Source organism: Salmo trutta, chromosome 26 (assembly GCF_901001165.1).
Source record: "Salmo trutta chromosome 26, fSalTru1.1, whole genome shotgun sequence".
Lineage (NCBI taxonomy): Eukaryota > Metazoa > Chordata > Actinopteri > Salmoniformes > Salmonidae > Salmo > Salmo trutta.
Window position 1 is genome coordinate 29,737,765 of NC_042982.1, and position 24,321 is coordinate 29,762,085.

Below are 24,321 nucleotides of genomic sequence, written 5' to 3' on the forward strand. Positions count from 1 at the left end.
GAACAGTAATCTGGAAATGACATAGTGAAAGGTTTTAAAGTCATTAAACATTGATAGCCTAAACCTAATGGTACAATATTGATGCCCTGAATATTTTGGTGATGTAGAGACATTAGTAATTATAAAGCTTTGATGAGCTAATTAGGCACAACTACCCTCTAGGTGTGTATGTATGTGTGTGTTTATGCTGGGGTGTTTGTTAGTGTTCATTATAGTTATTAGTATTCAGAGGGAGTGTGTGGTTACTCAGAATCCATTTGGCCACAGAGGCCCTAAACATAAATATGAACAAACAAATGTATTAAAATATTTACCCAAGACTTCCGACTACACTACCGTACACCCCCGCATCTTAAAGAAATGAAGTCATTACTTCTGTTTCTCCCCCTGAGCTGTAGTTCACAGCCCCCTTCTCTCTCCAAATTACTCTAATTTCCCCTCTTTTTATCTACCCCTCTGTGTCACTATTTCTCTCTTTCTTACACTCCCCTTTTCATCCCTTCCCTTCCTGATCCTCCTTTTTTTCCCACCTCCTCCTCCTTCCCCCTCCGGTCTACCTTCTTTCCTGCCTTCCCTCTCTGTATCCAGTGTGAAATATTGATGCAGGGTAAATTACTTGAGTATTCCATCCCAGAGAAATGATCCTGGCCTTTCAGAGCTCAGTGTTTTCTCATTCTTTCTCTCTTTCCTCTTGACGAGAGTAGACCAGACAACACGTCACTGAGCGGTTTCATGCCTTATTAATGGACGTTGTGTTTGTCCAGATTTATTCTCCGCCTTTAGAATCACACTGGGAATGGCATTGTCAGCCAGTGTGTGTGTGTGTGTGTGTGTGTGTGTGTGTGTGTGTGTGTGTGTGTGTGTGTGTGTGTGTGTGTGTGTGTGTGTGTGTGTGTGTGTGTGTGTGTTTGTTATATTCTGGGCTGGCCCTGAATTGAAGCCTGTTGAGTAGATTGATGTGTGGATCACAGTGGACCAACACTGGGGTCAAGACACTAAGAGAAGGAGCAGAGGACTTCTATTAGATTAAGAGACAGACACACACAGATGCAGAAATAGACATCAATAGAGAGATCAAGATGAAGGAAGAGAGATGTCACCTGTTAAATCCACTTCAATCAGTGTAGATGAAGGGGAGGAGACAATTGAGATTTTTAAGTCTTGAGACAATTGAGACATAGATTGTGTATGTTTGCTATTCAGATAGTGAAGTCAAAAGATTGAAGTGCCTTTGAACGGGGTATGGTAGTAGGTGCCTGAAGCACCGGTTTGAATGTGTCAAGAACTGTAACGCTGCTGGGTTTTTCACGCTCAACAGTTTCCCATGTGTATCAAGAATGGTCCACCACCCAAAGGACATCCAGTGAACTTGACACAACTGTGGGAAGCATTGGAGTCCACATGGACCAGCAACATGGGCCAGCATCACCTGCTCTGTCTCTCTCCCAAAAACACTCACTTCCAACACATGCAGGTGGTAGCTGTTCTATATCAAACAACTACATCTCTGTATTATACTGATTATTTTACACACACACACACACACACACACACACACACACACACACACACACACACACACACACCTCTTTCATCTGTGCAGTGTCCTGGTTTTGGAGAGGTGTACAGGTTTGACAGTAGCACTTTTATTTGAATGTACCATATGTATCTACTTAGAAAGTAATGGTAGTAACCAATGTGTTGAATTCTGCTAAATGTGTACCAGAAAAGTACCCATTGACCTCATGAGAGTAAGTAGCAGGTAAAAACTGGTGGAAACGGGACTGTAAAATGCAGTGCTAGCGGACTGTCAGTCCATGTTGGTGTCAGTGTTGATGGTGTTGTCAACTCCAGACACATCTGGCTTCTGGTTGCATAATTCTACAGTAGGGAGGTCACCTTGACCAGCCGGGCCCCACAGCAACTGTTGCCAGGGTTACAGGTAGGTCAGCCACTGCAGGCGGGTGGATAAATGAGCTCAGGGCTCCCATCACCCCCTAGGGCCTGAGGCTGGGAGAGGGGTCAGGTGTGGAGGTAGACGGAGATAAATTAATAAACACACACACACACTTTTACACTAAAGTCACACATAAGCCCTATTCGCACGGGACTAGTATTACTATAGAACAGGGGTGTCAAACTCATTCCACGGAGGGCAGAGTGTCTGTTGGTTTTTTGTTTTTTCCTTTCAATTAAATCATCAAGTACGAGGGTGGAGAAAAAACCTACAAACACTCGCCCCCCGTGGAATGAGTTTGACACATGTGCTATAGAACATCGGTTATGTAATTACTACACCAGCATGTCCATTTTTCCACTAGAAATTTTCAGACGGGATACGTTTGGCCAAACTGCCCCTGTCATAATTTTTTTCCTCATTCAAAATTGACCGTTTTGACAGTAGCCTGGAGGCTCTTCTAGGCGTGAAGATATTTACAATGTCCAGGGATAGCCTAATATTGGCCTGATGGCCTTGAGTTATGATGTCCAGGGATAGCCTAATATTGGCCTGATGGCCTTCAGTTATGATGTCCAGGGATAGCCTAATATTGGCCTGATGGCCTTCAGTTATGATGTCCAGGGATAGACTAATATTGGCCTGATGACCTTCAGTTATGATGTCCAGGGATAGCCTAATATTGGCCTGATGGCCTTCAGTTCAGAGAAAGTCAAAATAATAATGCATATCAAGAACCATAATCTATGCAGACATTTAATTAACTGACATATTTGGCAATCATCGGCACAATATTGTCCACGTCATCTTTTAAAAGAGAAGTATGGCTCTAGGAAAGTTGATATGTGACAAAACGGATCATTAATCTGTATGCTACGTGCATAGCACTTTGTTTAAAGGATCAATTTGTTCCCATGTTCTAACCCAAACTGGGTGCAGCACCTGTTAAACTCTGTAATATCCCTCAAAACATAGGGATGACGATTCGCACGGGACAGGACCTGGGATTTTCCCGAAAAACAGTAGGTTTTAACAACATTTTTTATTTATTTAAGTAGGCAAGTCAGTTAAGAACAAATTCTTATTTACAATGACAGCCTACCCAAGCAACACTGAGCCAATTGTACATCTCCCTATGGGACTCCCAATCACAGCCAGATGTAATGCAGCCTGGATTTGAACCAGGTATTGCAGTGGTGGAGATGCAATGTCTTAGACCACTGCGCCACTCGGGAGCCCAATAATCTTCCTGCCAAACAAAAATGACTGACGTGGCAGATTCGGACGGGACGAAAATGATGGATGTGGTGATTTGTGCTTGTGCACTTAATTATATAACCTGAGCTCCCCCAGAAAACGTACCCTGTCCGAATTGGGCTCTACACACACCTTTTGACATTGACCCACACACACACACTAAAGTACCACTCAGCACTGTAGAACTCTCTCAGGTTTTCAGGCCCGCCCGGCATATATCCAAACTGTGGCCATCATCACTCCATGGTCAAATCCTTTAGTGCCAATCATCCCATCTGTACTTTGAGACCTTGTGAAAAGCACTGTTTATGAATGCAACCCATTATTATCCTCATCTGTTTCAAGTACGTTTTCAACCCACACCATGGCCATCTGTGTAGTTATTCATTTAGTCTCTCTTGTCACATCTCTCCATCCACCTTTTCATTTTGTAACTGTGTTCAGTTTGACCGCTATGTGGCCACGACATGGACAAGTGTTTTCTTTGTGGTATGAGTGTACTGTGTGTCATTGGTTTTGTATTTTAAGTTATTTACTGTAATTTAGACGTTGTACATGTCTGTAGCGCTTGTGTGCGGCAGTGCGTACAAGTATTTTTTGGTGTGTGTTTGCAGTGGAAGTGTGTTGATCTGTTTCCTGTCCCTCTCCTCTCAGGATGACTTGGATGTGGATGATGACATGACCATCAGAGAGGTGAGACCGTACAACACTTTCTCTCACTCTTTCTCCCTTTTCTCTCAGGATGTGTCAATGCTGTCTATGTCTATGCTACGGTGTATTGATTGGTTATCAGGGGAATAATATGTCACTGTGTATGAAGAGCTTTATCAAAGCTGGAAACTAGATGGGCATCTATTATCTCTGCACCAGAGACCACAGCCAGGCACTGTTTGGCCAAATGAAACAGGCAACAACCTCTAAGGTCGATGTCCGCGCCCCAGTGGACATCTAATTAGTATAATACAAAAATCCCAATTAAAAAATGGTCAGTTTAAGCTAGAGAGATCCGGGTTTTTTTTGCATTGGATGTGTCTCAATCCACTGCATTCGCCTATGTCGCACTTCCGCATCAGCGGTGAAAGGTGACAGAGCTAGAGCGGTGTTTGTCAGACCATGAGACATCTGTGATGAAAGCTGACAGAGCAAGAGAGCGGTGTTTGTCAGACCATGAGACATCCCGAAAATTGGTCTTCTCACATAATTGTCTGTAGCATCCGAACGATATGACCCCTCTATGGAAAGAGGAGACTCTACGACCACCACAAGCGTCTTGGGACTCGTCGGAAGTCGGTACAGCCGATCTGCCAACTTCTGTCTGTAGTGTCCGAACAGTTTGGGCTACACACTAATACCCCTCTGTGGAAAGGTGAGACTTTCACGAACATGTACATGTTGTTTTGCTCTTGGACGCCCACAGGGCTCACACGACTTGTGTGAAGGTCCCCCAGTACCAGTTGAAAAACCTTATGGAAGTATATATGGAGACTCTTCAGTGCCAAAAATAAGGGGTTAAATACATATTAATAATAAATTGTTTCCTGATCTTTCTTATATCTATAGATATAGGACGGACACTTCAGAACAATTTATTGGGGAGGGACTCTGGAATGCATTTCAATTAACAGGTGTGCCTTCTTAAAAGTTCATTTGTGGAATTTCTTTCCTTCTTAATGCATTTCAGCCAATCAGTTGTGTTGTGACACTGTAGGGGGGGTATACAGAAGATAGCCCTACTTGGTAAAAACCAAGTCCATATTATGGAAAGAACAGCTCAAATAAGCAAAGAGAAACAACAGTCCATCATTACTTTAAGACGTGAAGGTCAGTCAACACGGAAAATTTCAAGAACTTTGAAAGTTTCTTCAAGTGCAGTCACAAAAACCATCAAGCGCTATGATGAAACTGGCTCTCATGAGGACCGCCACAGGAAAGGAAGACCCAGAGTTACCTATGCTGCAGAGGATAAGTTCATCAGAGTTACCAGCCTCAGAAATTGCAGGCCAAATAAATGCTTCACAGAGTTCAAGTAACAGACACATCTCAACATCAGCTGTTCACAGGAGACTGTGTGTATCAGGCCTTCATTGTCAAATATCTGCAAAGAAACCACTACTAAAGGACTATAAGAAGAAGAGACTTGCTTGGGCCAAGCAATACGAGCAATGGACATTAGACCGGCGGAAATTTGTCCTTTGGTCTAGAGTCCAAATTGGAGATTTTTGGTTCCAATCGCTGTGTCTTTGTGAGACGCGGTGTGGGTGAACGGATGATCTCTGCATGTGTATTTCCCACCGTAAAGCATGGAGGAGGAGGAGGTGTTATAGTGTGGGGTTTCTTTGCTGGTGACACTGTCTGTGATTTGTTTAGAATTCAAAGAACAACCAGCATGGCTACCACAGCATTCTCAAGCGATATGCCATCCCATCTGGTTTGGGCTTAGTGGGACTAGCATTTATTTTTTAACATGACAGTGACCCAACACACCTCCAGCCTGTGTAAGGGCTATTTTACCAAGAAGAAGAGTGATGGAGTGCTGCATCAAATGACCTGGCCTCCACAACCCCCCAACCAAATTGAGATGGTTTGGGATGAGTCAGACCACAGAGTGAAGGAAAAGCATCCAACAAGTGCTCAGCATGTGTGGGAACTCCTTCAAGACTGTTGGAAAAGCATTCCGCATGAAGCTGGTTGTCACGTTCTTCAAAAGGATGGGACCAAAGCGCAGCGTGTGTATAGTTCCACATATTTTATTTTAATGTGAAGAATAACAAAACAACAAAGACCAAAATGAACATGCCGTTCATAGCACACAATGCACTAAACAAAACAATATCCCACAAAACACAGGTGGATTTAAGGCTACCTAAATATGATCCCCAATTAGAGGCAACGATTACCAGCTGCCTCTAATTGGGAACCATACAACTCACCAACATAGAAATACAATGACTAGAACACCCCCCTAGTCACACTCTGACCTAAACACCATAGAGAACCAAGGGCTCTCTATAGTCAGGGCGTGACACTGGTTGAGAGAATGCCAAGAGTGTGCAAAGCTGTCATCAAGGAAAAGGGTGGCTATTAGAAGATATTCCATAAAAAATGTGCCATTTCCAGCTACAATACTCATTTACAACATTAACAATGTCTACACTGTATTTCTGATCAATTTGATGTTATTTTAATGAACAAAAATGTGCTTTTCTTTCAAAAACAAGGACATTTCTAAGTGACACCAAACTTTTGAACAGTAGTGTATTTTGATTTGTTTAACACTTTTTTGGTTACTACATGATTCCATATGTGTTATTTCATAGTTTTGATGTCTTCACTATTATTCTACAATGTAGAAAATAGTAAAAATAAAGAAAAAAACTTTCGACCGGTAGTGTGTATATATATATATATATATATATATATATATATATATATATATATATATATACTGTCTAATGAATGGGGTAGGATAGGGATTGAGATTAGTGTTGGGGTTTGCAAAGTGATTTGGTTGCTATTAGGATCATTTGGATTTTAGATTAAAGCTAAAATGCTTGGTGGTACCTCAATTTACATAGTCTGAAAGGTTTCCACTGATAAGCGCTTGAACTGTTTTATTCTCACCTTTGTTCTGAACATTATTCCATAATTTATTATTTCAGCTGATACCATGCTTATTATGCATATCACTCTCATATTTGCTAGGCTATTAGCATTTACATTTGATGAAGCCCATATTGTTAACAATCATTGGAGTTTAAGGCATTAAAAAGGAATGTTTTTATCTTCTGAAATATGAATGAATCCCTTACTGAATTAAAGATAAAAGCCATATCCGTTCTTTTATCACCATGGATGTAAAGACCATTTAAGCATTCTATGTGTCTACGAGGGTTTGAGTACTTCCATAATGTTTCTCTCCACTCTCCTCTTCATTGGGTTTGCAGATTGCAGAGTGGGAGGAGAACCAGCTTGACGAGCAGGTGAACTTTGACAACTGCAAGATCGACCCTGCCCCCTTCCAACTGGTGGAGCGCACCTCACTACATAAGGTCTGTCTGTCTGTCTGTTAATTATGCTGCTCAGTACAACCCCCTTTTGACTAAATAGCTCCAGGATTAATATTGTAAAATGAGTATTGTAGATGGATAGTCCTGTGTTAATTCTATTATAACCACTGCATTGCAAGCGCACACGCGCACACACACAAGCACACACATACACAGGGGAGGCTTTTGAGCAGTGGTGATTTAGTTTTCCTACTGCGACACACACTCACATACACACAAACACACTCACATGCACACTACAGAGCGTTTTTACACACACACACACTCAATCTCATTTGCCTGGCAGGCCTAATGTCCTCCATTCGTAATGCCCCACCCCCTCTTTTCCTCTCTTCTCCCATACTCACCTCCCTGCTCTGTGTGCCTGCTGTTTAAACATTTAAGAGTGTGATTCTGCACCAATCCATCAAGCTCTCCCCTCTCTCAACCTTCCTCACCGCACACTGCCAACACCCAATACCACATACAGTCTCCCTCCACATATTAGTGTGTGCATGTGCGCATGCTCTAGAGCTGGAACGCTAAACCGAAACCGACCATCTCGATCACTTATCGCAGGCATTTTGCTGTCGTTCATTACGATAAGTAGCCTATACTAGACAAATGTGAAGTTTGAAATGAAATAAGTATGCTAATATGGGTGATTGTCAATGGGATAATTAATGGTAGTACAACCATCAAACTAGTCAGTGGTATAAAGTACTTAAGTCGTTTTTTGAGGTATCTGTACTTTACTTTACTAATTTATATTTTTGACAACTTTTACATTCAACTGTGGTGCATGTTCTTATAAACCCTTCTTTCTATTTAGCGTTATTGCATCAATTCAGATTTTGTCCTGTGTGTGTGTGTGTGTGTGTGTGTGTGTGTCTTATGGAAACTTGTGTTTGTTCTCTTGTGTCTGTCAGTCTGGGTGATGTGTATTCCATGCTACTGTATGTTTGTGTTGTTTGTTTCCTGGTACATTGTAATGGAAAACTCCCATTGCATTAAATATTTAAATGACAATAAGGTAGTTATATTCCCTGTGATTTGGGTTTAGGCTCAAGCTGCTGTCTGTGTGGTTCACTTGACGTTCTAGCAGTTTATAGTATCAGTAGGGATGTTGTACCTTTCACAACAATTTAGCTCAGTGGTGCTCAAACACCTGATTACACTAATCAAGGTGATTCCTTTTGATTACTTGCTGATTACTTCATTAGTTGAATGAGGAAGGAGCCTGCACACCATGCAGCTCTCCAATGACCACTGAGCTGACTGTTGTAATGCACTAACTGCTGTTGTTTAACAGCTGCTCAAAGATTTTCACAGGAGGCTATGTCTCTAAAGGAATGTCAAAATGGAATCTATGGTTGGTTGTGTTCGAGCAGTTTAAGGTGTTTGTTCCAAGTGTTCTAAGTGTTGATTCTAACAGTTTTAGCTGTTGGTTCTGAGTGTTCTAAATATTGTTTCTAAGTGTTGTAGCAGTTGGTTCTAAGTGTGTTGTTCTCTTGTCCCCAGACCCACACAATCTTCTCTCTGCTTGGGTTGGACCATGCCTATGTCACCAGCATCGGACGACTCATTGGAGTGGTGTCCCTCAAAGAGGTGAGTGACACTGATCACCTGGAGTTGACCACATCAACAAGACACTGTCCCATCATCATCATCACTTACAGCATCATGACATGATCATCATCATCTTCCTCACTGTCACAATCATCTGCATAACGTAACATTATGACTATAACTACTGTTCCCTGAAGGAGGGGTGGTGTCCCACTCTTGAGACTTCGGTTGAAGGAACTAAAATCAGGCCTGACAAGGCCAATGAAATCCGCGCCTCGCTGGTGATAAGTGTGAGGCTCGGATTCATTCCTTCAATTTAATACCGCTCGTCACCGACCCCAGGAACGTGTGGGGCCAAACAGGTGTTGTACCTTGTTTTCCTCCTTCAGGGAACAGTAGTTATAGTGATAACCAATGTTCCCTCAAATTTTTGGGGTCACTGAGCAAATTTTAGGTCTTGTGAACGGAAACTTGAACATTGTGAGAATTTTGTGCATCTTCCGGTGCACATTTACAGTGAACACTGAGGCTGTACCCTTACAGCTTTAGACAGTAGCCAATAAGATATTGTGGCTATTTGAGCATAGTGTAGGCCTACCAACAAAACCAATAGAGCAAATCACATAGCATTATCACATGGAAATAGCTTTTGATTTCTATGATATAGCCTACAGTAGCCTATATGTGGTGTTCAATGCAGACCTACATTGCATGAGACTTCTAAAAACGTTTTTACATTATGAAGGGCTTGACATTAATTCATTATTTTTTACTTGGCCTGTAACACCATGGACCAAATAGGTGACTGTAAATGTCATTGTATTGTGTTGTATGATGCAAAAAAAAAACACTTTACAAAAAACAATGAATTATTATTACCATACAGATAATTATTATTACCTTACTTTAAAACCTGTTGAGGACAGGCGTTCCGCTAGCGGAACATCCAATGGAACAGCAGGGCGCGAAATACAAAACATCAAAAATCTAATAATTTCAATTTCTCAAACATATGACTATTTTACACCATTTTAAAGATACACTTCTCCTTAATGTAACCACATTGTCCGATTTCAAAAAGGCTTTACAGCGAAAGCAAAACATTAGATTATGTTAGGAGAGTACATAGACAAAAATAACCACACAGCCATTTTCCAAGCAAGGAGATATGTCACAAAAACCCAAAACACAGCTAAATGAAGCACTAACCTTTGACGATCTTCATCAGATGACACTCCTAGGACATCATGTTACACAATACATGTATGTTTTATTTGTTAAAGTTCATATTTATATCCAAAAACAGCATTTTACATTGGCGCGTGATGTTCAGAAAATGTATTCCCACCAAAACTGCCGGTGAATGTGCACATCAATTTACAAAAATGCTCATCATAAACATTGACAAAATACATAACAATTATTTTAAGAATTATAGATACAGTACTCCTTTATGCAACCGCTGTGTCAGATTTTAAAATAGCTTTTCGGCGAAAGCACATATTTCAATATTCTGAGTACATAGCTCGCCATCAAAGCAAGCTATACAGACACCCGCCATGTTCTGGGGTCACCTAAGCTCAGAATTAGTATTATAAATATTCTCTTACCTTTGCTGATCTTCGTCAGAATGCACTCCCAGGACTGCTACTATTTATGTCCAAATACCTCCGTTTTGTTCGTGCGTTCAGGTCACTATCCAAAGGCATAACGCGCGAGCGCAATTCGAGACACAAAAAGTCCAAATGTTCCATTACCGTTCTTAGAAGCATGTCAAACATTGTTAAATTGCGATAATATTCCAACCGGACAATAGCGTATTCAATCAAGAAGAAAAAGAAGGAAGGGCGCGGTCGCAGGACCGAGCATCTTCAATCCCTTGGTCCTCAGGCAGTCCACTCATTGACTGAGCTCCTTTTCTCTGCCCAGTTACAGGAGACGGATGAAAAAACTTTCTGAAGGCTTTTGACAGCCAATTGAAGCCTTAGGAAGTGCCACGTGACCCCACAGACACTGTAGTTTTGATAGAAGAACTACAATTATCAGATTTTCCACTTCCTGGTTGGATTTTTCTCAGGTTTTTGCCTGCCATATGAGTTCTGTTATACTCACAGACATCATTCAAACAGTTTTAGAAACTGAAACTTCAGAGTGTTTTCTATCCAAATCTACTAATACTATGCATATTCTAGTTATTCTAGTAGTAACCAGTTTAATTTGGGTACGTTTTTTATCCGGCCGTGAAAATACTGCCCCCTACACCTTAACAGGTTTAACCCCTCTGCCTATTGGCTTATTTGCATATTCAAGCCTGTCTCTAAATACAACACTGCCCCTTTAGTTAAGACGTAAGCTTTATACCTGACTGTTTTTTTAAAGACAGCATGAAATGTGCTCTTGTGGGAAGCAGTAATTCCCCATTGCTGATCTATAAAACTTGTCCAATAACTCGCTAACTAGCAAAGAATGTCAACAAATGCGCACCCGCGCGGCTCTGATATGAACAGAAAAGTGCATTCACTCGCGGGGGATAGAAAGTCTGCTAGTGGGCTACCGCTGCCAAAATAATTCTACTCCGTTGCGGTCTGTCTCTGCCTACAACAAAATCACAGACTCAATCTTGCAGAGTTAGATTTGTTTTGGTTTGTTGCGTTGAAAAGGGGCTGATATAATGTTGATTTGATCACAGAAAAACTATCTATATAGTGCAAACTCAGTGAAGTTCAATCTCTTGAGTCTCTGCGCGACATGGCATTTATGCTACGCAGCAGTCCTTGCAGGAAGTGCGCAGCCGCTCATGCCCGCAGTTTTGAGGGACCACTTTCAGTCAGTCAACTTCGGAACAACATACTGTGGAGAAATGGAATCCAGCCCCATCCGACCACAACGGATTTCATTGGCCTTCTCAGCCGTGATTTTAGTTACTTCAACCGAGGTCATGAGAGTGCAACTCCCCCCATAGTACACCACAAAAGTATGTGGACACCGGCTCGTCAACATCTCATTCCAAAATCACGGGCATTAATAAGGAGTTGGTCCCCCCAATCCAGCCTCCACTCAATTATTTAATTGTAGCCTTTATTTAAATAGGCAATGACAGCCTACTTGGGAACAGTGGGTTAACTAGCTTGTTCAGGGGCCAAAAGACAGATTTTTACCTTGTCAGCTCAGGGATTCAATCCAGCAACCTTTCGGTTACTGGTCCAATGCTCTAACCACTAGGCTACCTGCCGCCACACTCTTCTGGGAAGGCTTTCCACTAGATGTTGGAACATTGCTGCGGGCACTTTCTGCCATTCAGCCGCGAGCATTAGTGAGGTTGGGCACTGATGTTGGGTGATTCTGTATGGATCTCGCCTTGTGCATGGGGGCATTGTCATGCTGAAACAGGAAAGGACCTTCCCCAAACTGTTGCCACGAAGTTGGAAGCACAGAATTGTCTTGAATGTCATTGTACGCTGTAGCGTTAAGATTTCCCTTCACTGGAACTAAGCTGCCTAACCTGAACCATGAACTACAGCCCCAGACCATTATTGCTCCTCAACCAAACTTTGCAGAAGGCACTATGCATCCGGGCAGGTAGCGTTCTCCTGGCATCCGCCAAACCCAGATTCGACCATCAAACTGCCAGATGGTGAAACGTGATTCATCACTCCAGAGAATGTGTTTCCACTGCTCCAGAGTCCAATGGTGGAGAGCTTTACACCACTCCAGCCGACGCTTGGCATTGCGCATGCTGATCTTAGGCTTGTGTGCGGCTGCTCGGCCATGAAAACCCATTTCATGAAGCTCCCGACGAACAGTTCTTGTGCTGCCATTGCTTCCAGAGGCAGTTTGGAACTCAGTAGTGAGTGTTGCAACTGAGGGCAGACGATTTTTACGCGCTTCAACAGTCACGTTCTGTGAGTTAGTGTCCTACCACTTTGCTGCTGAGCCATTGTTGCTCCTATACGTTTCCACTTCACAATAACAGCACTTACAGTTGACCGGGGCAGCTCTAGCGGGGCAGAAATTTGACGGACTGACTTGTTGGAAAGGTGGAATCCTATGACGGTGCCACATTGAAAGTCAATGGAGATTGCATGGCTGTGTGCTGGGTTTTATACACCTGTCAGCAACGGATGTGGCTGAAATAGTTGAATCCACTAATTTGAAGGGATGTCCACATACTTTTGGCCATGTAGTGTATGTTGTACCGAAGTTGACTGACTGAAAGGGAACTGTCACCACCATCACACACACAGTCCGCATTAATGAGCTCGGCTCTTTCCGGACATTCAATTGGTGACAGACAGCGAGACAAATGACTGGTTAATGTTCCTTGCAGTCTCTCTTCTGTCTGCCTCTTGTTCTTTCTCTCTCGCTCTCACTCTCTCGCTCCCTTCACAAACAAAACAGAAAGAAGCACTCTGTCTTTGTGAATTGGCTGTAAAACGGGAGAATGTTGCTAAGCACAGTGTTGTTCCACTGGCTGACATTTAGGCCTTTTATTTGGTATTAGACAAGCAGACAAAAACAGCAGTGAGATGAGCCTCGCCTCCCCTCATCTCCTCCCCTCGCCTCAACTCTCCTCGCCTCTTGTCTCTGTCACACAGTATTACTGCATTCAGCTCTCCTTATGCCTCCTAATAACTGGATACACAGGGAGGGTGTGTGTGCAGCCTGTGTCTCTGTTTAGAAACAGCTGTTTCCAAGACATCTGTCATTGTTGGGGAAGGAGAGGGATGGAGTATATGACATGATGTCTGATCAGGGCTATTGTTTGGTCAAATAAATGTTGAGTTTCATAACCATAAAATGTGTCCGCCTTTACTTTATTATAGGCTTGGGCAGTAACCTGATTGTCATTCCGACCTTGTGCCATACCGGGATATTCTGTAATACCCCACTGAGCCTTTGTAATCCGAAGGTTAGCAATGCTAACAAGTACATGTCAAATCCAACAGAGAACGCTAACGAGCGCATTGCGAAAATGTATAGTCTCTGAACTAAAGTATTTGCAGGACAGACCACCTAGTTCATAAAGTTATACAAGTAACAAAAAAATGCTATTTACATTTTGCTGCACGCACAAAACAAATATTAGACCGCAAGGCTCTTGATCCAGGAGGGGATTCTCTGCTGTTACCAAGAGAAGCTTGATTATGGAAGAAGCTCACTACATAGCTAGATAGCTAACTAGCTACTTAGTTTGCAAACCAAATGCACACGCAGAGCATTTAACACATTTTAGACAGTTAACTTAATGGTTCTAAGATATCTAGCTGTGAATTCCATACTGTACTAGATTGTACAGTACATCTCCTTTGTACAAGACAAAGGAGATGATTGTGGACTACACTTCCTTAACACTGTCGCTGTACAAGGCTGTAATGGAGCAGGTTGAGAGCTTCAAGTTCCTTGGCGTCCACATCACCAACAAACTAACATGGTCCAAGCACACCAAGACAGTTGTGAAGTGGGCACAACAAAACCTATTCCCCCTCAGGAGACTGAAAAGATTTGGCATGGGTCCTCAGATCATCAAAAGGTTCTACAGCTGCATCATCGAGAGCTTCCTGACGGGTTGCATCACTGGCTGGTATGGTAACTGCTCGGCCTGCGAGGCACTACAGAGGGTTGTGCATGAGACCCAGTACATCACCGGGGCCAAGCTTCCTGCCATCCAGGACCTCTATACCAGGTGGTGTCAGAGGAAGGCCCTAAAAATGTTCAAAGACTCCAGCCACCCTAGTCATAGACTGTTCTCTCTGTTACCGCACGGCAAGCGGTACCGGAGCGCCAAGTTTAGGCCCCAAAGGCTTCTAAACAGCTTCTACCCCCAAGCTATAAGACTCCTGAACATCTAATCAAATGGCTACCCAGACTATTTGCATTGCCCCCCCCCCAGACTATTTGCATTGCCCCCCCACCCCTCTTCTACTCTGCTGCTACTCTCTGTTATTATTTATGCATAGTCACTTTAATAACTCTACCTACATGTACATATTACCTAAATTACCTCGACTAACCGGTGCCCCCACACATTGACTCTGTATCGGTACCCCCTGTATATAGCCTCGCTACTGTTATTTACTGCTGCTCTTTATTCTTTTAGGTATTTTTCTTAAAACTGCATTGTTGCTTAAGGGCTTGTAAGTAAGCATTTCACTGTCAGGTCTACACCTGTTGTATTCAGCATTTCACTGTCAGGTCTACACCTGTTGTATTCAGCATTTCACTGTCAGGTCTACACCTGTTGTATTCAGCATTTCACTGTCAGGTCTACACCTGTTGTATTCAGCATTTCACTGTCAGGTCTACACCTGTTGTATTCAGCATTTCACTGTCAGGTCTACACCTGTTGTATTCAGCATTTCACTGTCAGGTCAACACCTGTTGTATTCAGCATTTCACTGTCAGGTCTACACCTGTTGTATTCAGCATTTCACTGTCAGGTCTACACCTGTTGTATTCAGCATTTCACTGTCAGGTCTACACCTGTTGTATTCAGCATTTCACTGTCAGGTCTACACCTGTTGTATTCAGCATTTCACTGTAAGGTCTACTACACCTGTTGTATTCAGCATTTCACTGTCAGGTCTACACCTGTTGTATTCAGCATTTCACTGTCAGGTCTACACCTGTTGTATTCAGCATTTCACTGTCAGGTCTACACCTGTTGTATTCAGCATTTCACTGTCAGGTCTACACCTGTTGTATTCAGCATTTCACTGTCAGGTCAACACCTGTTGTATTCAGCATTTCACTGTCAGGTCTACACCTGTTGTATTCAGCATTTCACTGTCAGGTCTACACCTGTTGTATTCAGCATTTCACTGTCAGGTCTACACCTGTTGTATTCAGCATTTCACTGTCAGGTCAACACCTGTTGTATTCAGCATTTCACTGTCAGGTCTACACCTGTTGTATTCAGCATTTCACTGTCAGGTCTACACCTGTTGTATTCAGCATTTCACTGTCAGGTCTACACCTGTTGTATTCAGCATTTCACTGTCAGGTCTACACCTGTTGTATTCAGCATTTCACTGTCAGGTCTACACCTGTTGTATTCAGCATTTCACTGTCAGGTCACCACCTGTTGTATTCAGCATTTCACTGTCAGGTCTACACCTGTTGTATTCAGCATTTCACTGTCAGGTCTACACCTGTTGTATTCAGCATTTCACTGTCAGGTCTACACCTGTTGTATTCAGCATTTCACTGTCAGGTCAACACCTGTTGTATTCAGCATTTCACTGTCAGGTCTACACCTGTTGTATTCAGCATTTCACTGTCAGGTCTACACCTGTTGTATTCAGCATTTCACTGTCAGGTCTACACCTGTTGTATTCAGCATTTCACTGTCAGGTCTACACCTGTTGTATTCAGCATTTCACTGTCAGGTCTACACCTGTTGTATTCAGCATTTCACTGTCAGGTCTACACCTGTTGTATTCAGCATTTCACTGTCAGGTCTACACCTGTTGTATTCAGCATTTCACTGTCAGGTCTACACCTGTTGTATTCAGCATTTCACTGTCAGGTCTACACCTGTTGTATTCAGCATTTCACTGTCAGGTCTACACCTGTTGTATTCAGCATTTCACTGTCAGGTCTACACCTGTTGTATTCAGCATTTCACTGTCAGGTCTACACCTGTTGTATTCAGCATTTCACTGTCAGGTCTACACCTGTTGTATTCAGCATTTCACTGTCAGGTCTACACCTGTTGTATTCAGCATTTCACTGTCAGGTCTACACCTGTTGTATTCAGCATTTCACTGTCAGGTCTACACCTGTTGTATTCAGCATTTCACTGTCAGGTCTACACCTGTTGTATTCAGCATTTCACTGTCAGGTCTACACCTGTTGTATTCAGCATTTCACTGTCAGGTCTACACCTGTTGTATTCAGCATTTCACTGTCAGGTCTACACCTGTTGTATTCAGCATTTCACTGTCAGGTCTACACCTGTTGTATTCAGCATTTCACTGTCAGGTCTACACCTGTTGTATTCAGCATTTCACTGTCAGGTCTACACCTGTTGTATTCAGCATTTCACTGTCAGGTCAACACCTGTTGTATTCAGCATTTCACTGTCAGGTCAACACCTGTTGTATTAAGCATTTCACTGTCAGGTCTACACCTGTTGTATTCAGCATTTCACTGTCAGGTCTACACCTGTTGTATTCAGCATTTCACTGTCAGGTCTACACCTGTTGTATTCAGCATTTCACTGTCAGGTCAACACCTGTTGTATTCAGCATTTCACTGTCAGGTCTACACCTGTTGTATTCAGCATTTCACTGTCAGGTCTACACCTGTTGTATTCAGCATTTCACTGTCAGGTCTACACCTGTTGTATTCAGCATTTCACTGTCAGGTCTACACCTGTTGTATTCAGCATTTCACTGTCAGGTCTACACCTGTTGTATTCAGCATTTCACTGTCAGGTCTACACCTGTTGTATTCAACATTTCACTGTCAGGTCAACACCTGTTGTATTCAGCATTTCACTGTCAGGTCTACACCTGTTGTATTCAGCATTTCACTGTCAGGTCAACACCTGTTGTATTCAGCATTTCACTGTCAGGTCTACACCTGTTGTATTCAGCATTTCACTGTCAGGTCTACACCTGTTGTATTCAGCATTTCACTGTCAGGTCTACACCTGTTGTATTCAGCATTTCACTGTCAGGTCTACACCTGTTGTATTCAGCATTTCACTGTCAGGTCTACACCTGTTGTATTCAGCATTTCACTGTCAGGTCAACACCTGTTGGATTCAGCATTTCACTGTCAGGTCTACACCTGTTGTATTCAGCATTTCACTGTCAGGTCTACACCTGTTGTATTCAGCATTTCACTGTCAGGTCTACACCTGTTGTATTCAGCATTTCACTGTCAGGTCTACACCTGTTGTATTCAGCATTTCACTGTCAGGTCTACACCTGTTGTATTCAGCATTTCACTGTCAGGTCAACACCTGTTGTATTCAGCATTTCACTGTCAGGTCTACACCTGTTGTATTCAGCATTTCACTGTCAGGTCTACACCTGTTGTATTCAGCATTTCACTGTCAGGTCAACACCTGTTGTATTCAGCATTTCACTGTCAGGTCTACACCTGTTGTATTCAGCATTTCACTGTCAGGTCTACACCTGTTGTATTCAGCATTTCACTGTCAGGTCTACACCTGTTGTATTCGGAGCATATGACAAATAAAAATGTATTTGATTTGATTACCTGGCACGTGCTGCACAACAGTGAGTGACTCACAAGGCTCCGGTCTCTTGTCGCTGTGTGCTTGTAAACAAACACCACGTGACATGTGACTGGAGACTACTGTAAGCTTCATAATAATGTGACAGGTGAAATGAAGACCGCAATGTTCTTTATCTCCTAACGTATTGCACAAGTTGACTGCAGGTATTTACTTAAAGTAGCTACAAATATTCACATTTATTTAAAGAAATAGTTGAAACGATATTGACGGTATTGAAGAACCATCCCGTAGCCGTTTCCAAATACCCCGGTATATGGTATATGGTATATGGTATATGGTATATGGCCCAAGCCTACTTTATTACCATGGTACAGTAGCATAGCCACACTCCTTATAGTATCACCTAGAAACACCATAGCAACCACCCTGTAATATCGCCATGGTTAAACCTCACCATTCTGCTTTGGTCTACACTTCCCTAACACTGTCGGAGTACAGATTGAACTGTCCTCTCTGGTACTAAGCCTTACATATTTTCAATCCCAAATTGACTGGTACTCCATAACTGTGACCCTTAGTCCCTAAGTGTCAGTGTACAGGCTAGGGGTCTGATTGGGCAAGTCTCTTGGCCTTTGTTGACTGATTCTTCCTGTATTATCTCTGTAGCTGCGGAAGGCCATCGAGGGTTCTGTGGCGGTGAAGGGGGTGAAGGTGCGCCCCCCTCTGTCCAGTTTCCGGGACAGCGGCACCAGCGGCACCAGCAGCAGCAATAGTGAGAACGAAGCCACAGAGCTCCACAAGCTGTGGGACCGCCACAAGTCCATGTCCCTCCCCCGGGAGCACCTGGCCTCCGACTCTGACGAGAAGTCCCAGTGAGGGGGATGGGGACAGGGGGATGGGGACAGGGGGATGGGGACAGGTGGATGGGGACAGGGGGATGGGGACAGGGGGATGGGGACAGGGGGATGAGGATGGGGACAGGTGGACGGGGACAGGGGGATGGGGACAGGGGGATGGGGACAGGTAGATGGGGACAGGGGTATGTTGACAGGGGGATGAGGATGGGGACAGGGGGATGGGGACAGGTGGACGGGGACAGGGGGATGGGGATGGGGACAGGGAAATGGGGACAGGTGGATGGGGACAGGGGGATGTTGACAGGGGGATGAGGATGGGGACAGGGGGATGGGGACAGGGGGATGGGGACAGGGGGATGAGGAGGGTGACAGGTAGATGGGGACAGGGGGATGTTGACAGGGGGATGAGGAGGGTGACAGGGGGATGAGGATGGGGACAGGGGGATGTTGACAGGGGGATGAGGAGGGTGACAGGGGGATGAGGATGGTGACAGGGGGATGAGGATGGGGACAGGGGGATGTTGACAGGGGGATGAGGAGGGTGACAGGGGGATGAGGAGGGTGACAGGGGGATGAGGATGGGGACAGGGGGATGTTGACAGGGGGATGAGGAGGGTGACAGGGGGATGAGGATGGGGACAGGGGGATGAGGAGGGTGACAGGGGGATGAGGAGGGTGACAGGGGGATGGTGACAGGGGGATGAGGAGGGTGACAGGGGGATGAGGATGGTGACAGGGGGATGTTGACAGGGGGATGAGGAGGGTGACAGGGGGATGAGGATGGTGACAGGGGGATGTTGACAGGGGGATGAGGAGGGTGACAGGGGGATGTTGACAGGGGGATGAGGATGGTGACGTGTGTGTTGGAGGGTAGAGGAGTATGAGGAGCGTAGACCCCCCCCCCCCCGCCCCGCCCCGCCTCAAAACCACAACCGATGCTGCAACCTCAGGGCTTGGATCAATACTACATTCTGGGAAATAAAGTTCTCTCCTCCTCCTCTCCTAACCTTCCTCTCCATCCCTCTCTCCTTTACCCCTCCTCCCAGTGGGCTTTTGGGCCCTGCACTTACTCAACTCTTGAGGCTGAGGGATGGACTCTGCTCTCGCCCCAACCAGCACATAAGAGATCTGGGTGTTAGGGAGGGGAGAGGAGTGTCACTGCTTAACAAAGGTGGTCGGAACAAAATGTATAGAATGTGGTTTGACTATAAAAGGGATTGCATTTTTATTATTTTTTATAGCGACTTGGGTATTGGTGAGGAAATGTTCAAAGTTTGTTTTCATTTTGTGGACCTGTAAACATTTCTTTCTGACCAGTCTTCCATATACAGACGGTTGTACGGTGACAAGAAGATAGGATTGTGTACCGGTATGGATGTGAGTGTGTGTATTGAGTGCATGGACGTATTGGTTTGTATGTATTTACACGAAGAAGGTAGCGAAACCAACCACCTGCTTTAATTACTTTGTGATTTGAATCTTCTTATCAGACACATTTCAGTCTTATCATTCCAGCTCTGTTCTATTTTGTTCCCATCTGGTTGAGTGACCTGGAACTGGAATTAAGTATGGAGGTAGCCTAGCGGTTAGAGCATTGGCCTAATAACTGAAAGGTCGCTGGGTCAAATACCCGAGCCGACAGGGTGAAACATCTGTCTGTGCCCTTGAGTAAGACACTAAACCCTACTTTCCTCCAGGGGGACTGTACTACTATGGCTGACCCATTAAAACAACACATTTCACTGTACCTATCCAGTGTATGGGATGATGCAACAGCTTTATTTTTGTTTTATTTTTTGTCCTAGCCTCTGTAGAAAGAACCACATACTGTTCTGGTCTCACATTGGGAGACATCTTCACCATTCTCTCTCTCTCTCTCTCTCTCTCTCTCTCTCTCTCTCTCTGTGTGTCTTCTCTCTCTCTCTCTCTCTCTCTCTCTCTGTGTCTTCTCTCTCTGTGTGTGTCTTCTCTCTCTCTCTCTCTCTCTCTCTCTCTCTCTCTCTCTGTGTGTCTTCTCTCTCTCTCTCTCTCTCTGTGTCTTCTCTCTCTGTGTGTGTCTTCTCTCTCTCTCTCTCTCTCTCTCTCTCTCTGTGTGTCTTCTCCCTCTATCCCTCTACTTTTTTCTGTGTTGCATTTGTGAGTGAGTGGGTGAGAGAATAGTGTACTCTATGCAAACAGATGTACAGTATGTATGTAGGTATTCTGCAGAATGGTGAAAGCAGGTGTAAACACATTACCTTTCAGCATGCTTCAACACACGTGCTGTTAACTCCTTTAAGAAAACACGGCTTCAAACACACGCACACACACATACACACACACAGGTTTTAATAAGAGCCAGTCTGCACACTCCAAGAGAAGAGGGTTTTCTCTAAATATAGCTCTTAATAACCCTGACTGAGTGTGTTGGGCTAGGGAGGGAGGGAGGGAGGGAGAAAGAGAGGAAAAAGGAACGGGGAAGAGAGAGTGAATGGATGGCTGAAAGATGACAGGATGAAAGGTTTTCAGTTATCTAATTTCCTGCTTTAGGGTGTTTTTCTTCAATCAAACCCAGGGTAGCTTTCTGGTTGGCCAACTTCACATCCCTGCTGTATATGTCCATTGTCCAGTATGGTGATCAGAGTAGGGTCAGACCCAGACCACATATAGCCAGTTTGATTAATGCTGAAAGGTAGCCAACTGACTGAAACTAGATATCTGAACAAACTGTCCAATGACAAACACTATAGCCCATCCATACTGACCAATAAGAAACCGTCAGCATTACCGATCAGTGATCTATACATAACCAATGATAAAGCACTCCATTCCTGCTACAGTATGACTTATCAATAGGCCTACTAGAGCAGCCTAGAGGAGGTCTAGTTAGATGGTTAGGAGTCTGACCTCTGGGCTTTTTACTTATTCATGTAGCTTTCTCACGACAGTCTCTGGCTTCATGTGCTGTATGGTTTCCTTAGTCATTTGAATGTATTTAACTTTTAATTATGTTTTACTTGGTGATAGAAGCTCCATACTACACAAGCCCAGTGTGCAGCTTCCAATCAGATCTCACACACTCCCTCACTAAATTGTGGGTCAAAGAAATATATATATATATTTTGTTAGTATGGCCACTAGTTGTTTTCTTTCTGTCTTTCTTGCTCTCTCGCTCTCTCTCTCTCTCTCTCTCTCTCTCTCTCTCTCTCTCTCTGATTGATTATCAGGCAGTGTTCGTTTTGTGTCGTCTTTCTTGCTCTCTCGCTCTCTCTCTCTCTCTCTCTCTCTCTCTCTCTCTCTCTCTGATTGATTATCAGGCAGTGTTCGTTTTGTGTCGTCTTTCTTCCTCTCTTCTTTGTAATGTTTGGACTGAAAGGCCTGATGCCTCTGAAAAGGACTGAGCAGAGTCACTTCCTGTGTAAAACTGTCCTTCCACCTGCAGTTGTTGTTATTTTGATTTTACTGCTGTTTTCTGCCAGCGACGGCAAGATTTCTGCTCACATATGCAAGCTGAGTGCATCTGACTGGTTATACACATTCAGATGCCTTATTCAGTGCCACATTGAACAAAGTACACACACACACACACACACTGACATTTTAACCACCTGGATGTGTTATTGCATGAAGAGGTTGTATTTTCAGTGGTGAGTTATTGCCTTGTTCACTGCCACTGAAAAGAAAAGACACACACGAACATCTTCAGACTGACATGCAGAGATAGGCACTCACACACCTTGAGTGACAGCATGGCTTTGCATGAAGGAGTGCATGTGACTTTGAAGCCTGTGTTTTATATTGTTAGAATTATGACCAGAAAAAGATTGAAAATATCAGGAGAAACATGCTGTTGTGTAAATCATTTTAACGGACAATGTCATGATGATGGCTATTTGTTAAATATGTTGTTTTTATCCTCCTTTATTTTGTCTTTTCTCATTGAATTAATTTTGATGTAGGTTTGATTGGCATTATGCATTCATCCAATGAGCTTTATTCATGACTTATTTTGGGAAAGGGGACAGGGCTTTTTGGGGATGCGTGAATCTAAAACTTTGCTCTAGGTTTACAGATTTAATATATTTAACATATCATTGCTGTAATATATGATCATTGCCATCTATCAAGTTGCGCTTCCTGTAACTCCTTTTTAGTTTTTGTTGCATATTGCTCTTCCATGTCTGATTGTTATGAAATGGTCCAATGCTCAATGTTTTTCCAGCCTTGCAGCATGTCCCCAACATTTCTACATTGTTTATATATGTAATTTGTATAATGCAAGTAACACTATAACGCTAGCAGAATGAGACCCACTCCCTGAAGTAGCAGGAACATTTAAGGAATGTTTAAAGAATTTTTAAAGGCCCCGTGGGTGTTCTAATGCCCTGTGGTCCGTATGACATCATCATTTCACAAGTGCCTACATCCTCTCAGGCCTCTGCATGGTAACAGGGGTAGGATTGGTTCTCTCTGGAAATGAATGTGATACGTTTAAGGGATAATAATGTCTACCCATGTCTCTGCATTTGATAGTAGTCATTCATATACACACACACACACACACACACACACACACTAAGACATACACACACACACAGAGGAGGAGGATAATGTGTCAGTGCAGTGTGCAATTATCCCTAATCACCACAGCAACTCGCCGTTGTCATTCCCCAAGCTAGTTGAAGGGACCAGTGAAAATACACACATTATTTCTCTGAAGTCACTCTCCTTATTTCCCCTGTCCTTTCTTATGACATCTCATTTGCTACCAGATAGATATAGTAGGGCAGGTGCATATTTATTCATAGGTTTTAATCAAAATAGAAGAAGAATCTGTGATTTGTTTTTTCTTATTTCTATTTGAATTATTAGGTAATCAACTTGTGCAATAACAATTGTTCATCTCACTTTCTAACCAGATTTTAATCTATGACTTGACATGAATGCGAGAACCTTATTTTTGTAAAGAAATTTAAAAATGTAAAACAATATGTATGTATAAGAGGGAAACTAATGAACGCACAGGTGTGCGTGTGTAGACCTAAGGAAGAAGGATGGTGTGTGTGTGTGTGGGATGACACACACACACACACTGTCTGTTTGGTCCCAGGCCATTTCTGGATTCTGCTGCTTGTACTGTAGCTGTCTGACTCTGGACTGTATGATGTGTTATAGGCCCAGTATGGAAACCCATTGGGGTCAAACCAGACAGAGCTTAACAAGTCCAGTGCTATTTTTCACAAGAACAAATAAAACAATGTTTTGTATATCAGGGATGAATAAAGAGATTTTAACAAATGGCAGTCTGGAGTCTTGATCATCCTAAAATCTTCCTTTCCCTCGCCCCTCTTTTTCTCTCATCCTCCTCTCCTCCCAAGAAGCTGTAGAACAACAACTGTTTTTTTTCTTTCTCTTTTTTTCTATCGCTCTTTCATTCTTTCCCTCTGG

At 43.4% G+C, this 24,321-nt stretch overlaps 1 protein-coding gene across 3 annotated transcripts in view; it reads left to right on the forward strand.

The window, feature by feature from the left end:
• LOC115163618 (chloride channel protein 2) overlaps positions 1 to 18,920 on the forward strand; it is a 182,934-nt gene extending 164,014 nt beyond the window's left edge. For all 3 annotated transcript variants that reach the window (XM_029715644.1, XM_029715646.1, XM_029715645.1), the window contains 4 exons: positions 3,869 to 3,907; positions 7,159 to 7,263; positions 8,782 to 8,868; positions 18,704 to 18,920. In XM_029715644.1, the coding sequence (XP_029571504.1) occupies positions 3,869 to 3,907; positions 7,159 to 7,263; positions 8,782 to 8,868; positions 18,704 to 18,913 (441 nt within the window). In that variant the 3' untranslated portion in view covers positions 18,914 to 18,920. The remainder of the gene's footprint in view (positions 1 to 3,868; positions 3,908 to 7,158; positions 7,264 to 8,781; positions 8,869 to 18,703) is intronic.
• The last annotated feature ends 5,401 nt before the right edge of the window (positions 18,921 to 24,321 follow it).